The following is an 18885-nucleotide window of genomic DNA, read 5'->3' on the forward strand; positions in this document are numbered from 1 at the left end:
GAAATAATTCGATTCACATGTGACCATGCATGGTCATCGAACATCTGATCAAAAAGCACGACGTATCGGTGGGTAAAACAAAACCGATGCAGAGCTTCGATAAAACGCTGTTGCGAACAAAACGCTGCAGCGACTGCGAAGAAAGCGAAAGAAAAGCGAACAGGAGAAAGCAAAACCGCACGCCCGCTCTCCAGTGTTTATGTTGCAGTTTTAACGGCGGGAGGAATCCACTATCAAATAGCCTAACCGGTAGCGCGCTTTACTCTAGAACTTTTCACACCCTCCCTGGTTCAATTACTCGATTCGTATCCAAAAATAGAAATGAACTGGCCAGTCAAAGCATTTTTTCAGGACCCTACAGCTGACCATCCGTTCTGGAAGCAGAAACGTGTGATAAGAACCAGGGAAAGAAAGCGTGTGAGTGTGGGTGTGGGTGGGTGTAGCTTTTTGGTTTTTTTTTTTATCAATCTGCTTCGGGTGCTGAAGTGCTGACTTCCCGCTTACAAGCGAGCTATCCGGAACCGACAATCGCAGCCGATCTGCGACGGAGAATTCCCATACAAACCCAGACAGCAAACTGAACCGGTTTTAGAACTATCCCGAAGTTTTGTATGGTGTTGTTGTTGGAGTTGCTGGATTTTGTCCCAACAGTAGCGTCATCTGGTGGTCTTCAGTATGAACTATGCCAATTTCGTCAGGATTGAAAAAACGATTTAACATTTCCAATCACAAATGAGAAAATATCAAGCTTTGCTGGAGAAAATATCGCATTTCTATTACATGATTAAATTTATTACGATAATGTAGCGATAAATTTAATTTATAACTATAAAATAACGCATTAACAGTACGCAACTGATGCATTATTTTTAAATCCAAGGTGGCGCCATATTTTTCCTCCTTCGATTTCTATAGTTGTCAGCTCGTGGAGTCTTGTTTTGTTTATCCGGTGTTTGGATGCATCAAAACAGAAGCAGAGTTTAACACGAGTGAAATGATACGTGTACATATAATTAAACGTTGGAAAACTGTCGACAATAATCAATCATCGAATCTACGGGGAATACTTTGCTGTCCATCCTTTCAGATGACGAAGTCGACGAGTTTGATAGTATGAAGAATTTGTAATGGAAATCTGTGAAGAAATACGGTGCTAGACATAAAAAACCTGAATATGATAGAGGACATAATCATAGAAGACAGGCTAAATCTGCTGGATCACGGCATCATGAAACAACTTCTGATGGGATGGTATAATGGACGACATGGCTCTGAGCATCGCTGGACTCCACCGCAGAAAGAAGCGATCAACAAAAAATTCAGATCAGATAAAGTTACCATCCGAAGTGAATCGAGATTCGTTATTGATCCTTGGAATGTTTAGGGTATTGGAAAGAAACAGAATTCCAAAACTTCATGCACTATTCAAGGGTAGGAATATTGAGGGACAATTTAGATCATAAAGCGTATGACCACTTTATGCTGTACTTTTGTGCTATTATTCTGTTCTCGTCAAACGTTTATAGTCAACATTGGCGGCTTGCGGGAACATTACTTGAGCGTTGAGTTTGATACCGTGTACGGACCTGGCCATATATCAAGCAATGTTCATCAACTGTTGCATGTAGTCAATGACGTTTTAAAGTTTGGCAACCTTGAAACCATTTCATCCTATCGGTTTGAAAGCTACATGCAAACGTTGAAACGCAAGCCCCGATCAGGATAGAAGAGCTTAGAACAAGTTGTTAATGGGACAGCAGAGATAGCAGCATTTTTGTTTATTTGTTATATTAGCACACTTTTTGGTTTATTGTTATTGAAAGAAAACATTGAATTATTAAATGAAACGAGTAGTTTTATTTCGTGATAGAAAAATAAAGTTTAATATATACATGAATCCTTTCAAATATTGCAAAACTATGTACAGAATAATTACATTGAATAAACAATTTTATTAACTATATAAATATACATATCTACACCGAACTTACTCCCTCAAACGGCGAGCAATAGGAATTCTTATGTCGTTATGATGCAGTCTAGCTACTTTTTCTAATAATATTAAAACATTTTTAAAGCTTTCCATGGCCGCTTGCTTGTTTTTGGTGCTAGCTGGGCTAGGCAGTTTTTCTCAAACAGTGATTCTACGGCACTATTGAGCCGAACGCGACAGTCAACTTCACTATTTACACTGAGCAGCCAGGTTTCCATCTGACGCGCATACTCCTCGCGGTTCCCTAGAGCAGCATAAAACTGTTCCAACTCCTGCACATTTTCCAGGGGCTTAAATTCAAAAGACGATCGAACGCGAAGTGATACTCGCGAAATACTTGTATCCAGCAAGTGGTCTAATTTTGCCAATGTAGTGCCGACACGTCATTTTCTTTAAATGCTTGTGGTGGAGGATTTGGAGCCAGCCAAATTAACGGTGATGGCGTTGATTTGGACACTTTAACGGTTTTATGATGTGTAATCAAACGACGCTTCGATACACTTGTTTGAACCACGGGCTTTGCGGTAGAATCCGAGGAAACATTTTTTCAGAATCCTAAAAAGAGAAACCCGCTAGTTTATATTGCACTGTTGCACGGTGCTATTTATAACCCGCCGCGGTTCAACGCGATGCATCCTGACAAAGAACGCAGAAAACCACTGATCAACTCCAAAGAAGGTATGTACACTATCACATATATACGGAACTTACAATTTCTCAACTTTTCACAGGCTGCTCCAATTGGTGTGAGTTTCCTTCAACTGCGCATCCAACATTGATTCTCCAACAATGCACATTAATACACACACACGACTAAGACAGATTGACACCACAAGACCAACATCCAGAAAAATAATAGTTGAAAGAAATATCGACAGAGTGAAATAAAAACAGCAAGACCCAATAGAGGGAATGAACATGACGATAGAGGGAACTACAAATAGCAAGGACAAATTAGGAAGAGGAGTTTAGAACAGAATTGTTTTGAATGTTTTGCGAATCGGTTTAATGCGTCTTTGCTTTTTCAATGTGTCCCCGCTTTTTTAGTTCTTGTTTTCGCTGCAGCGAACCGAGGTGTGCTCACGAGAGGCTCGCGAGCGCGCGAAAAGCGTTCGGAAAAGTTCTGATAATAACTTCCTAACTCCACAATCTGAGAAGTCTATCAGACTTCTCAGACTAGGGCTGATTTTGTGGTTTTTGTTGATTGGGAATTCTCTCAATTCTGCGGGCTGGGGTGCAATGTGATACGAAGTTTAAATTCCCAGCGCGAAGACCCAGCGCGAGCGATCGAAAACCCAGCGCGAGCAATCGAATACCCAGTACAAGCGGTCGGATACCCAGCGCGAGCGATCGCTACCCAATCAACAAAAACCACAAAATCAGCCCTAGTCTGAGAAGTCTGATAGACTTCTCGGATTGTGTAGTTAGGAAGTTATTATCAGAACTTTTCCGAACGCTTTTCGCGTGCTCGCGAGCCTCTCGTGAGAACACCTCGGTTCGCTGCAGCGAGGACAAGAACTAAAAAAGCGTGGACACATTGAAAAAGCAAAGACACTCTTGTACCTTCTGAACAGTTTGTAAAAAAATGCATATCGTGGTATTATCGTTTGTATGATCTTTTATCGTTTTGCTCAGGATGGATCAAGCGGGTATTACAAAACATTGTCTTCTTATCGTTTTTAACATAAAAATCCTCCAATGACATGAAAACTTTAAGTCCATCTTAATCCTCTGCCCGTACACCAAAACATAGTAGAAATACATAATTAAACATCTTATCAGAACATTCTTCCACTATGCGCTCTACAATTATTATTTGTAATGTATGGTAATTTTTCCTGGGTAACCTATTTGGCAAAATGTGAATAAAAAGCCTTGGAAAATTTCAATTTCTCACAAAAGAAACAGGTTTTGGTACTGAAACTTTGTATGTTAATTATAAATGTTAAAAATGAGCCGTTCAAATAATTAAATACAGTAACAAATTATTAACATTATAATTTTCATATTGTAAATAATAGCCCAATATTTGGTTCAAAATGTAAGTTTTGATTTGTGTAATTTTGAAATATGATGTTTTATTCTTATTTAAATCGAGGTACAAAATGAAATTTTTAACTTTACATGATTGACTTTAAACACCTTGCATACCACAGCATACAAAACTCTTCAACACAAACATAGCTGTATGATACGCAGACCTACCTAAGGAAGTACATCGTAGACTTGCTAAAGATATTCGAGGAATCGATTCGGTTGCCAGTGTTGTCTTTCTTAATGTAATAGACAAAGTCACTTTTACCACCTCTGATGGTTGACTTCCGAAGATATTTACCATGCCATCTTAAAGCGTATGACTCCCCGATTCAAGTAGGGAGCCAGGGCGATCTGCAGCACAAGGCTGCAATTCATGAGCCTCTGTCAGGAATAATTTTCTTCCGTTTTTAGCACTTCACTCGCAAATCTGGTTTTCTTTAACGTCATTGCCAGTTCCTTACTTGTATGCTTATGATGCGGTGCTGATGTGACACCACCAGCTGGTGTTCTGGCATATACGAGAATGGCACATAGGTGTAGGCTCGTCAGAGAAGGGTGAATAGTATTCTGCAAACCAGATATCATGATCTTACAACTTTTCCACAAACTTAGTGATATGGGGATAACACAGTGATGTTGATGGGAGCTTCGTGTAGTATATAAATAAATGACAAGCTAAAATAATTAGAATATAACTGCATTTTGCATCCAACATTTGAAAATATCTCATGTTTGGAAAAATAATAAGTAAACATCAAGTAGTGCAAAACAAAATTATTAGGAGGTACTCTACACCACAAAAGTCAGTACACATCTGGCTAAAACAGAAATAAAGGCCATTTGCTTTGAGAGGGATAATTATTTCCTTCCTTCTTCTTGGCGTAACGACCTCTTGGTTATGCCTGCCCGTTACGGGCTTACGAGACTTGTTTTCCCTGTTGTACGTGAATAGTCAGTCCCTCTCGTACAGGGGAGGGTCCGGTCTCGGTTGGGATTCGAACCCACGCCGTCGAGGTGGTGACCCCCGGCGCTCATGGGCCGATTTTCTAACCGGCGCTATCGCTCGGCTGTCGCGGACCCCTTGTTGGTTATTTGTTCCTTCCATTATTTTCATTTTACTTGTATGTGTGTTCTGTGTAAAAATTTTATATTTTGAAATGCCAATTCGAGAACCAATTTTCTAACTCGAACGAGACCTATCGTCCGTCCGTAACAATTAACGTTCGTTCAATTCTCTTGCAATTCGCTGTTCGTGAAACCTTTCACAAAAAACATTTTGCTATTCAAACGAAACAAATACTCAGGGATCCAAACTTTCGAAGCATTGTTTCAATGCATTCAATGTTTTTGCGGGCCGCATGTTTGACATCCCTGGTCCTCTAGGACCGCTGTAGAAAGTTTATCTCAATTAATATGAGTTCAGTGCAACAGTTGACATTGAATTTAAGAGTTTTTATTCGATCTGGTGTTTTTACATCCATCGAAAACATGCTTGAATTATATATCCGAATGATTATGTTTTTCTTATAGATTGCCTAGTACGGAGTAACTATAGTAGGTTACAGCAACACAAGAAGTCGTTTATATAATGTTTGCATTTAAAAAAAAATAAACAAATTTTCATCGGGGATAAGACAAAGGTTAACCAAGTTAATTGAATGAAAAAAAAATATTGTAAAGTTAGATATTTTAAGTACTTTCAAAAACTATTTCAACGGCCAGTATGCCGGACCTAGGGTCCTTGGGCGAAACTTTAGCCATAGCCGACAAAACCAATCGTATAAAGATAAAGATTTTTCAGGTGTTGTGAGGCATTTATGACCAAATTCGAAACATGCTCTTTGTTGGTGTAACGTCTTCGGTCATGCTTCTCACTAAGGGATAGACTTTTCCCTTTATGTACGCAGATAGTCAGTCATCTCTCAGGGTCCAATCGCGTTTGAGATTCGAACCCACGCCGTCAAGGGAGCGTCTCGGCGCTCGTGAGCCGTTTTTCTAATCGGCAGATAATTGCACATTATACATTGAATAATCTTTTTATTAATACGGATCACACCTTAGTGTCCCGATAAAAATGTTTTGGCATATTTCGATAAAAATGTAATATTATTAATCTTTCTTGAAAGTTGTTCAAAACTGTTTTAATTCCCCATTATTGTTGCACCGCTTGTATATAAGAAACTCTGTTTCTCAGATAATTCTTTCATTTGGCTACAGAGAGGAAATCGCAAGCCGCACGCCAATTTTAACATTTGCGCCCGACAACAATAGAGTGGAAAATTTTTTTTTTTTTGCGTTTCGTCCAGTAATCTAGTTTGATACATGAAAAAGAATCTGGCGTACTGTGAACCCTCGAAAATGTTTGACGGTTAATCCCGATTTTTCCCGTCTGGAGTTCTCCTTACGCACGTATGCGAACCGTCACCGAACAGCCTCGCCATTTGTATTCATCATGCTGTGCGCCATTATCATTATCGTCGTCATCGTGGGAGGAGGACTCCGCTACGTATACAGCGACTACAATACGCCTGGCGGAGCTATAAACGCCATAAACTACCATGGCTACGTACAGTGTGCGTTAAGTTGGGACATAACATGTTTCTATGAGATTTACCGAGCGTATGTGTGTTAATAAGATTTTGCTTATCCGTGTTTCTCCTTCCATTCGATATCCCAGTTTCCTCTTTAAGTGTCGAATAGGACAACACGGGGCTCAAACACAAAATTTTAGTGATTCGTCGAAGGGATATAATGTGAAAGTTGCGCCAGATGGTTGAGGAATGTCAAAAGATAGCTTATATTCTCCTACCTCTTCTATTCTATGTATGAATATAATTTCCAAGAAAGGTGGAATAAGTAACATAGACCGGAGTTTGAATGATTAACAGGTTAATCATTCACAGGAGGTTAACATCTTTCCACTCGTAATATATTGAATTATACTTAGCGGGGTTTGTTTCATCTATCGCTGAACAAAGATTTGCCAAACATTCGATAACAGGAGAGAGTGTGGCAATGATATTTCATACTTCAAGACAGCATGATTTTCCCTGAACTATAATCAAATGTGGGAGTGCTATGGCGCAGCGGTAGCGCGAGGAAACACCACTCCACAGGTGTGGGATCGAATCCTCCGGTATTACGAACGGCTGACCACCGATCTATAATATACTGTCTTTCGATTAGAGATGAGCCCAAAGAGCGGAAACTATTCGGATCGATCCCATCCTAGGCGCAATCGACGGATCCGGATTCACAAAGCAGCGATCCAGCGGATCTGACGGATCGTCCGTTCAAGCCAAAATCTTGCATGAGATTGTTTTCTCTCACTCTGACCTTACAAACTCTTTCTTCCTGGTATACTATAAACTAAACTAACTTATTGAATCTTCTAAAGCTTCTCTCCGACGTCGGCAAGTCACGGCTCGGACGGAACTTTAGAAGATTCAATAAGTTTCCCGCTTCTGCGTGGTCCTCTCCGCTGCCGGCAAGTCACGGCTCGGACCGGTCACGCTGACAAGCACTCCCAATTCCTTGTCCGAAAAGAGTTAAGGACAACTCGCGGAACACCTCTCCGTTCAGCGGCACGTCACGCTGCGGACCGGGTTCTCGGTTTCCCTTAATTTTAGATCAAGGTATCACACGCTGTTTGCACCGTTGTTGGCACGTCACAACACGGGCCGAACACGTTGATACCGAAATCGAAGGACCTCCAAATCCGGTGATTCTCGCGTCAGAACGAGGACGCACTCAGTCGAGTTTACCTTCGCGCTCGGCTGGACAATCCGCTTCGTTACACTTGCTAATAAGAAAACTAGCGCTTCTTCACCGTTCAAAATGAGGATGGTATTATGAGACTGTGGTTTAGAGAACTGTTCTTATTTGATTAAAGATGCTCGTTTGTGGCAGCGGTGCCAAAGAGCAGAAGTGCCTAGCGCAGCGTTGTAAAGCGTGAAGTAGATTTTGAACGCAACTATTACGGGTGGAAATTACAATACCATAAATAAACAAATAATTTTGTGATTCATTTTATGACTGTGCAGTCATGACTGTGCAGTGCACAGGTTGCTCAGGTGGACGAGACGCCACTAGGAAACACTTTAACACGTTGACTGCCAAGCGTTTTTAGCACACTTTTTTAGAACAATACTTTTTCATTCAATTTGTTTATAACATTTATTAAACAAACAATTTTTGAAGGTTAAGCTGAAACTAAGCTTCCCAAAGAATTGATTTAAAATATTACTATTAAATTATGTTGCATTTTCATTTATTTATGGGTCAAAAACTTTTTAGAACTGAGTCTTGCTGTCACCCACTTTTGGGTGACACGGCAGTCAACGTGTTAAGTGTTTCCGTGCTGTCCGGTCAGCAGAGTCCGCCCGTGACTCATGTACACGATAAAGTTCTAAACGTTTAAAGTCCGCGACGCAGCAAGTCCACCACCTCCACTATCTACCACATGGCGACCGTGACTCCCGGATGTGCAAAATAATCCAGTGGAGCTGAGTGAGAAACAAAAGATCCCGAAAACATCGAAACAAAAGACAAATGTTCCTGAAGAAAAATTAGTACGGTGAAAGTAGTAAAGAAAGTTGATCCAGAAAAATGTTTGCATTACAGTCAGTAAATAAATGCTGCAAATGGGCTAAGCGATCTTAAGTGCACCATATGATTCAGGTCATGAAAAAAAGCCGTGCTAATTATATTGGTAGCAATCTTTCTTACGGATAGATTGTTAAAATACACCTATAAACTACTGGTAGCCCAGGAAAGTCGCTCTGTACGACTTTTGACGCTTCCCAAATAAAAAAGTGAAATGGACACAAGATGCCAAAAAGGAAGCTAAAACGATAAAAAGGTGAAAAAAAACCTAGACTATAAGTGAAAAAAAAACCGAGACTATAAGTGAAAAAAAAAGACAGACTAAAAGTGAAAACAAATTGTGCCCGTTTGCACAAAACACTCATGGAGAACCAGCGATAAGCGGAGAACAAGCGGCAAGCGAGGAACTAGCGGCAAGCGTAGACCAGCGACAAGCAGAAGACCAGCGGCTTGTGGAGAACCAGCGGATAGGCAGAAATCGAAGCAGTGCAGACCCGAAGCAGTGCAGACCCGTGCAGTGGCAGCCTGGAAGACTATAGTCGCAGCCTATACTATAGTAGCAGCCGTCAGCAGAAATGACGAATGATGACTTTACCAGCAAAAGCAGTTTATCGGCGCAGAACACCGGTAGCACAATGCGTAAAAGATAAGTGAAAAAAAATGTACGTTTTTCCCTTTGAATATGACGCAACCGCAAGAAGATCTGAGAAAACTATAAAGGCTACTCCAAAGAGTCAAAGATTTTACCAAACGCCATAGAAAGGTTACTTTAAAGGCAATTAAAAATACAGCTGATGAAACGTATAAAAATTTGCAGTGCTTTCTGTTGAAACACGAGAGCAAATATAACGACAGTGAGGTTACAGAGTATGTGTATGCTCAAAGCAAGGAATTTTATTATAAAAATAACAGAGTTGATCAATCTCCATTTGTCTAAGCCACAACACGTGCAATTTAAAACAATAGCACATTGTATAATAAACCTTCTTAAAAGACACAAAAAAAATCAGAATGGCGACACTAACAGAAACGTTAAATGTTATTGCCAATCTCGTACCAAAGTACGATGATAACGCCGAATCGTTAAATAACATGATAAGAGCATTGACAGCATGCAAAGATCTTGTTTCTGATGCAAACCGAAATTTACTGATCCAAAGTCAAATATTTACAGCGGTTCCGACAACCATCGACGCTATCATTGACAGCCTGAAGCAGAAATTCTCGATTAAAACAGAACCTCAAACCATTATTGCCAAGCTATCAATTTCGAAACAAAGAAAGGATTTCGCTAGTTTTGCAGACGAGATAGAAAAACTAAGCGCAAAGCTCGAGCTAGCATATGTGGAAAACAAAGTCCCACAAGATATAGCAAAGACTCTAGCAAATAAAGCGGGAATTCAAGCTTTGGTTAATGGTGCTAAAAATGAAGACACCAAAAATACCGTTAAGTTTTCAAAATGCGAAAACTTAGCAAAAGCAATACGAGTTGCGACAGAAAATGAAGACTTCCTGAGGAAACTTCAGAAACGGAAGAGGCGGTAGAGGAAGAAGTGCAAGTTGCCAAAATTGCAACCATGCACATAACCAATATCCATCTAACCTACCCAATACCTTCAAACCCCCTGAAACAAGTAATCAAAACCGCGGAAGAAACATTCCGCACAGGCAAAATAATTCTGGTCGTGGAAGAAACCATAATGCCTACGTTGCAGAAGCAACTAAAATGCAGCAAGAACATACAAGCAACGGACAGAACCACCCTTTAGGAAGAGAATTGGGGCAGCTTATACAATAAACGTAACTGTCTCAAATTTCGTAGACATCAAATTGAAATTTTCAGACAGTAAATGTACCCTATTGGTAGATACCGGTTCTGATATATCCATAATTAAAGCCTCAAAAGTAAAATTGGACCAAATTTGCTATCCAACCGAAAACTGTTCTATTAAAGGAATAGGCAAAGGGCTTGTAAAGTCGATAGGTAGTACTCACACTACTTTAGATGCGGAAAGAAAACATATCCCAACCACTTTTCAAGTCGTTGGTAAAGATTTTCCAATACCAACGGATGGTATATTGGGAAGAGATTTTTTTAAAAGATATCAATGTAAGCTAGACTACGAGTTAGGTATATACTGATACTGATACAACCAAGATGTGAGGTGATAAGACGTATCAGTAAGCTCACAAAGTATACAGATGATCAAGTAGTAGAACCCAACTAACTTACAGAAGGAGTTTTGCTTGGAGGTAGTATCATAAATAAAAATTATCCATACGTAAAAATTATCAATACATTAGAAAAAGCAATATTATTAAAAGATTTAAATATAGATTCAGTACCATTACAAGAGTACACGATTTACAAAGCTAATTTTGAATCTAAGCAAAATGGTTGTAGAATCAATGCCGTTAAAAAGCAAGTAAAAACGGGTAACATATCAACAAAAGGCAGAGATGCGTTCGAAAAACTCATTTCAGAGTACAACGACATTTTTCACATGCCTGAAGAAAAATTAACGACGAATAATTTTTACGAGCAAACAATTCAACTGCAGGACAAAACGCCTACATACCTAATTACAAGCAAATCCATGCACAAGGAGCGGAGATCAAAAAACAAATTGATAAGATGCTCGATGACGGAATTATTGAAAATTCTGTCTCGCATTATAATTCTCCAATATTGCTTGTACCAAAAAAATCATCAAACGAAAAGAAATGGAGACTTGTAGTTGACTTTCGTCAGCTAAACAAGAAACTATTGCCGGATAAATTTCCGTTACCGAGAATAGATTCTATACTGGATCAGTTAGGAAGGGCAAAGTTCTTTAGCACCCTGGACCTTATGTCAGGATTTCATCAAATTCCATTAGCAGAAAATTCAAAACAATATACTGCTTTTTCTGGACTAGAAGGACACTATCATTTCTACATATTACCGTTTGGATTGAATATTTCTCCAAACAGTTTTCAGAGGATGATGACCATCGCTACAGCTGGACTATCACCAGAATGTTCATTCGTTTACGTGGACGACATTGTAGTGATAGGATGCTCAGATAATCATCTGAGACATTACAATCTCAAACTTAATCCTGCGAAATGCAATTTTTCAAAACTGACGTTACATATCTTAGACATAAAATAACTGATAAAGGCATACTGCCAGATGAATCAAAATATGACAGCATAAAAAATTATCCAGTTCCAACTGATGCAGATGCTGTCAGACGATATGTAGCTTTCCGCAACTACTACAGAAAATTTATACCAAATTTTTCAGAAACAGCACAACCTTTGAATAAGTTGTTAAAGAAAAAAGCAGTGTTTATATGAAGCGACGAATGTCAAAAAGCATTCGAAAAACTCAAGAAAGCCCTCATTAATCCTAAAATCCTACAGTATCCAGACTTCACTAAAGAATTTATATTGAATACAGACGCTTCAATTACAGCCTGTGGAGCAGTCTTGTCACAAGGACATAACGGAAATGATTTACCATTTCCTTTAGCAAGCAGAACATTTACGAAAGGTGAAATGAATAAGTTGCTCACTGCGAAAATGTTCAGCTTCTAACTAAGGCTATATATAACTAAGTCTAGAAAACTTTATGAGATCTAGAAAAGTAAAAAGTGCATACGATACATTTTAAACATTTTTCGGTATCTATCGAGGGTCACAAACAAGACTTGCATGGTTGGTAGTGATACTTGTTTCTGTGCAAAAGTTTATGTCTTACTCGGTAAGTTTAGTTATTGAAATTTACTGAACTGAACTGAACTGAACATAACCACATGAAAAAAATATTTTGGATTTGTTTCACTTGACAATATTTATCAATGTCCTTTTCCGAGATACCCTTATTTTTCGGTCACCTTCTCATATACGTCCCACCGATATCATCATTTCCGGTTGGATGACTTTAGATATGTAATATGTAGGTGGTTATTCTGGACGATTTTCATTCTAAATGGCATAATATTATAATGTGTCAGACTTTCTGGTTTATCTCGAAAATAATAACACATTTGCAAAAACACACACAATATTTTAGTGTGGATTTCATTGAAGAGAAAATTATTATAAATATGAAGAAAAATTCATCACATGAACAGCACTGAGGTTGGATCATTTCCGGTTGTATGACTTTAGAAATGTAATGGGTATGCGGTTATTCTGGACGATTTTCATTCTAAATGGCATAAGATGATAATGTGTCAGACTTTCTAGTTTATTACGAAAATAAGTGTGGGTTGTGGAGAAAAAGTTATCATAAATATGTAGAAAAAATCATCACATGAGTACAACCTAGCACCCATGAACCACCATGCCCGACACCGAAACCAATTGGCAAACCATAGAAATAACAGCAGTTTAAAAAAGGTACTTACGATATTTCGGTAAATAAAAGCCATAGTAAGAAATACACAATTCATATTAGTTCAGTAAATCCGAAGAGTGTAATCAAACAAATGTTAGTGCCATAGTTTTAGTTCTTAAGATTTAGTTGATGAATTTTGGTTGTTTTTCTTTCATTTAAAGTTTTGTTGCGAAAGATTCATCAAGAAAAATGACTCTGCACAAAACTTAGAAAACTATTATTTCAAATATTCTAAGTTTGGCAAACACTTTTGACTAATACAAGAAATTTGAGAAAAACGGAGGATTGACGTTTCATGAGTTTAACTTTTTTGCACCAACAAATTTATGAGCGAAAGAAAGATTCGCTCTTGTGTGTGAGCTCCCTGGATAAAATACAAACAGAATTTGACAACGTAGAATCGAATCAAACAAACTGTCTGTCCTATGAACGGAAATGGGTAAAACCCCAAAACACAGTTTTTCATGAATCTCTTGCAACAAACAATGAAAATGAGTGTTGGTCTGCCCTTACCCTTATTTTTTGTTTAATCAGCCGGAGCAGCTCCATCTAAATAATGAACGATTAGCCTAGTGAAGGGGTTTAAAATGTATCATCTCGTTTAGTTTGAAAAATTACATACTGCAAGTATAGTCAAGATATAAATTTCAAATAGTGTATAACTAGAAAAATCAGACACGGTTTTAATATGCTAGCTGCCCTTACCGCAACTGAGTGTGGCTGGAATTGTACTATTGCCAAAAATGTACATACATATCGTACTAAAACCTGTTGATTAGTATGGTTAACAAAGTGAAAAAAATTTTTTTTCCGAAAACAGTAAATCATTTATAACGGAAATTATAACATGTAAAACATTATTTAAAAATCATCATAACGCCATGTATTACTAAACTCAGTTTGAAAATTATGTGTTTATCACTAGAATCCAATCAACGGTCAACGGACCGCAACGCATTTTCGATATTAATACCTCAAAAACGACTAAATATTTTTACAAAAAGTAAGGTCTTTCTTAAAATCCAAAGCTAAAAAAAATTTTATATTTTTCTGTTCTACCAGTTCCGAGAACCAACTTGACGTTCTTTTTAACCCTCTAATTTCGCAATTTTTGAAGATTTTTCAAATACGTCAACGGTTGCTTTTTAGTTTATTTGTTGACTATTTTTTGACGGTTTTAGTTTTTCGATGCACCTTTGTATCATTCCGCTAGCTGTGTACAGCAAAATAAATTCGCATTGCATCAAGATTGCTCAGTTCGATCGCCATCTACGATGCTATGCGAATAACGACAAAAACGAGATACATAAAAACATATGTCATTTAAGTTAAATGACATGTATATTATACATATTTATATACGTGTAGAGACGATCCACTTTATTTTGTACTACACAGCCCAAGCTAGTTATTTAGTCCTATAAGCAGAAATTCATCTATTTCAAGACTCCTGAGAAACCACAAGCCGTGTAAAATCGTTTTGGTTACGAAATAAGTTTACATAAAAAACTCAATAATTAGTAACAATTTCCTAAACCGGCTCTGTGGGGTCGAACAGAAACGCTTCCAGCTCGCCGTCGATCGTATGCTGCTTTAATAACACCTCCTTGATTCACGATAACCGTCAGTGCCGCGAATCCAAAGTCATCCTTCGACTGCTTTACGGTATGACCACGGGAAACGAGCTCGGCAACAACATTCGGGTCGAAATTTTTTTCATAGTCGACTCGCATGGGAGCTAGTTGATGATGGATTCGCGGAGCATTGATTGCGTCGCATATATCTTGCCTGAAGTACAAATGTCGAAGTACGAGGAGCGCTATGGAGGTTGTAATTTTAGAACCTCCTGCTCCACCAACCACCATCCTGGCATTTCCCCGGTTATCGAGTATTATCGTCGGTGACATGGATGAGAGTGGACGCTTACCAGGCACGATAAAATTGGCAGGGGAAGGAGACAGCCCGTAGGCATTGACCAATCCCGGTGTTGAGAAGTCATCCATTTCGTCGTTCAGGATGATGCCAGTCGACGGCGAAACTATCTGCGAACCAAACCTACGGTAAACAAAATCCACAATGTAAGATCGATGTGTGCAGGAACAGTTCATTGCTCCGGTAGGTATTCAGAGTTATAACATACGTACAAGTAATTAATTGTGCTCGTCACAGCCACTGCATCCCCGTTACCCGCCAGGACAGAAACGTGAGCCGTTCCTGCGTCATTCGTAGCTGCAAAGTCGGCTCCATAGTAGTCGTAATTATCGAACGTCATGTTGCCCACAATCATATCCCGAATATAGGCAATGTAGTTCTTGTTTGTCATTTTCTGCAGTACCGTGTTCACAGTTGGTACGAAACGAGGATCTCCCACTTTTGTACGCAGTCCATAGCCGTGCTTGAAGCTTTCGATGATCCGATGCCACGTGAGTGGATCATTAACTGAAAGATCTTTATAACCGTCGAGAATCGACAGCATGTAGCTTAAAATCGAACCGCTTCCCGGGAGCGGCATGGAGTACACGTCGTAGCTATTACGCAGCTGGGTTCGGGCTGGTTTAAGCCATTCAGGGCTAAAAAAAAGTTTTCAATAACATTACTTCGAATACTCCAAATGGTATAAGATCAGTACCGATAGTTGTAGAAGTCATTTTCAGTCAGGATACTTCCAACGTTTCTCAAATCCGCCATCAATTTGGGTAAAAGAGAGCCTTCTTTGCTGTATAGTGCATTCACTCCCTCTGAAGCAATCACCTTGAATGTTTCTGCCAATACTGGTCGCTTGATACGATCCCCCAATTTCCAAGTGTCGCCAGTACTGGGATTGATGAATATAGCGGCCAGGTCGGGATATTGCAGAATGCTGGATTTTTGTGCTGCAAGGATTTTGCTAAGATAATCTGTCACCAGGGAACCCTTGAAGCAAAGCGCGATATTCGGTTCGAAAAGTGTCTTCCAGGGAAGTTTGCCATATTTTTGATGCAGCTCCCAGTAGCCCTTTATCTCTCCAGGAACCGCTATTGCCAGTCCACCTATAAACGACGCGTCCCCGTTGCCAATATACATGCTTTTGTTGGCCGCAGCCGGTGCTACCTCACGAGAATTCAAGGATTCCACAATGCCAGACGCCTTGTTGTAGATGGTCAGTACAAAACCCCCACCTATGCCCATACTTTGCGGGATGGAAACACCTTCACACAGTAGTGTTGCGATAGCGGCGTCTGCCACCGAACCACCTTGATCCAGCATTGACATTCCAATTTCGGCACATTCGGCCGCGTTCGAGGTTACAGCTGCACGAGCACCAGACGTCGCTTGAGCCCGGATGGATCCTAGTATCATGCAGACTAACAGTACTGTCAACCGTACGCTTTAAAGATAATTAAAATACGAATAGAACTAACTACAAAGCTGAATAATTCATTCAACGAAATAGTTTCGTAAATTATAGATTATTAGTTAACAACACCCTTGCGCTCCAAGAAAACCAAATCGTACATGAGAAAATGTATACTAAACGCTAAATGATCAGGCAAGATCGAAAACAGTTGTTTGACCTAAGGGGAAGAATTTATAACACACACCATAATTTATTGTAAATTACTAAAACAGTGACGGTCCAAAAGCGAAACATAAACTTTGGTTGAAAGTATCACTTTCTCATCACACACATCACTTGCAGTAAAACAGTCCAATAAAGGCAAAAATTGAAAACATCGTTTCTTTAACTCTTTTCGTAAACTATATTGAAGCAGGTACCCGTTTTTTAGATAATGATTCGGTACCCATCACTCAACATGTATTGGCCCTATAAACCTTGACGAAAATTCAAATCGGTCCTCAAATAACCATTGAGAGACAATTAAATTATAAACAATTAACCATATCCGCACAAAAAACACATAAATTTGAATGATTTTAAAAACATGTTTAACACCAACTCACCGCTCCATGGCGTTACAATACATAGAATTACACACTACACTTCACTACTCGACTCTAACGACAACTGAACGAAATTCTGCGGACGCCGATGTTTTATACCATCATTTTTTTTAATCTCAATTTTCTCTGCCGGTTCCAACACATGCATTGTTTCGTAAGTTTGAGTTTGTCTGCCGTGGATCTGTATCAAGTCAAAACTAATACCAACACAATGTACCACTTTTTATTCGTAAATCTTCCAAAACATTTATAACCGGGCTAGTATAGTTTCTCCATGTAGTCTAACGGATGTGCAGACGGATGTCTTTTTTGCTCATTAAATGTTTTGCGTTTTTCCTCATATGGTACGATGACCCATACCCTATAAGAAAACATAACATTAACAAATGCAAATTTCATCAGACATTGCTTGATATATTATTTGATGACCCTTATTTACCCTAACTGTAAGCAATAAATGTACAATTTACCCTTCATTCTAAGGGTTGTTTGAAAGTTTCGACACAAATATCGTCGGTTGTTGTGGGATTTGGCCAAGTGTATTGATCACCTTTTCTGGGAATGCATTGTTTGAACACATGCTCAAGTACGAGGTAAACAAGAAGCTTCTGAAGCATTACTCGATTCTTTTTTCTCAAAATTCATCTTCTCACAACGTAGACCTTGTGTTATCGTGCATTTAACAGAGTCCATGATGAGTTGTGTTTTTACTAAAATTGAGGAAACTTCTCTTGAGGATCGATTAAACTATAAAATTTTCGTTCCTTTACTATGAATGGGATCTTACACTTAAACTTTATAAGTTACATTTTAGATCGAGGTATATTTAATATATTCAACTAAAAATAACAAGCTTCATGAAACAAATGGATCTTTTTTGAAAATAATTTGTATTGTTCATCTATGAACTTATTAATTCTTTTATTATAATATAAATGACTACTGTTGGTAGCTTCCACTGTATACTTGGCATTATAAAATATTAAATTTTTTAATTCTCTACCTCAAAAATTCGTGTTTGGAATTTCACATGTGTAATTTGGACATATGTGTATATGTGCGGTAAAGGTCTGACCCCTTTCTCCATAAAACTTTACAAAGTGACTTCACACGAACACTGCCATAATCGAAAACTGTTCAACGTATTGCTTCAATGTGTGTTATCGAGCCAGGCCCCCACAGCTAAAATTAACTCTTTAGGGATATCACTATTGCGAAAATAGCATATACTAGCTTGACGCCCCGGCGTTGCTCGGTGACGAAGGGATTGAGAAAAGTATTATGGTTTTGACTAATACTTGAAAGATATGTTTGAATTTAATAGTTACAATAACGACATATTTAAAATGTTTGATATTTCATCAAATTCATTTCCCCTTGATGTATAAACCTTAGGGTAACTATGTTGGATACACCTTGACATTTGTTTACATGCTTGTTTTGTCTGTGTTAGTAAAACTGAGTTTCAATTGTAAAATTTAGATGATTTTATTACAAAATTGTGATCAAACAAACCTTCAACAACATCTGCAGTTCTTAAACTTAATGTGTGAAAAGTTTCAGAAGCGACGGGTCAGTATTGGTTGAGTTTTTAGTGTACATAGAACTCCATACATAAAAAAAGCTAAAATATGTAGTAGATCACGTTGCTACATTTTATACGCATCTTAACTGTGAGCCTCAACACTCAATCTCCCATTGCATGGTGTTGACCCATAGACGAGCTATTATTGTGATGTTTTTATACATTTATGATTATTCTTATTATTCTTATTATTATTATTATTATTATTTTTATTATTATTCTTCTTCTTGGCGTAACGACCTCTTGGTCATGCCTGCCCGTTAAGGGCTTACGAGACTTGTTTCCCTGTTGTACGTGGATAGTCAGTCCTCTTGTACAGCGGAGGGTCCGGTCTCG

At 38.6% G+C, this 18885-nt stretch overlaps 1 protein-coding gene across 1 annotated transcript; it reads right to left on the reverse strand.

The window, feature by feature from the left end:
* Positions 1-14511: 14511 nt before the first annotated feature.
* Positions 14512-16972, reverse strand: LOC131293658 (scoloptoxin SSD14-like). The gene is made up of 4 exons (XM_058321733.1): positions 16965-16972; positions 15652-16389; positions 15167-15592; positions 14512-15077 (listed from the first exon to the last, which is right to left on the reverse strand). The coding sequence occupies exons 1-4, from the start codon at positions 16970-16972 to the stop codon at positions 14540-14542; spliced, it is 1710 nt and encodes a 569-aa protein (XP_058177716.1). The 3' UTR covers positions 14512-14539.
* Positions 16973-18885: the final 1913 nt, after the last annotated feature.

Source organism: Anopheles ziemanni, chromosome 2 (genome assembly GCF_943734765.1).
Source record: "Anopheles ziemanni chromosome 2, idAnoZiCoDA_A2_x.2, whole genome shotgun sequence".
Lineage (NCBI taxonomy): Eukaryota > Metazoa > Arthropoda > Insecta > Diptera > Culicidae > Anopheles > Anopheles ziemanni.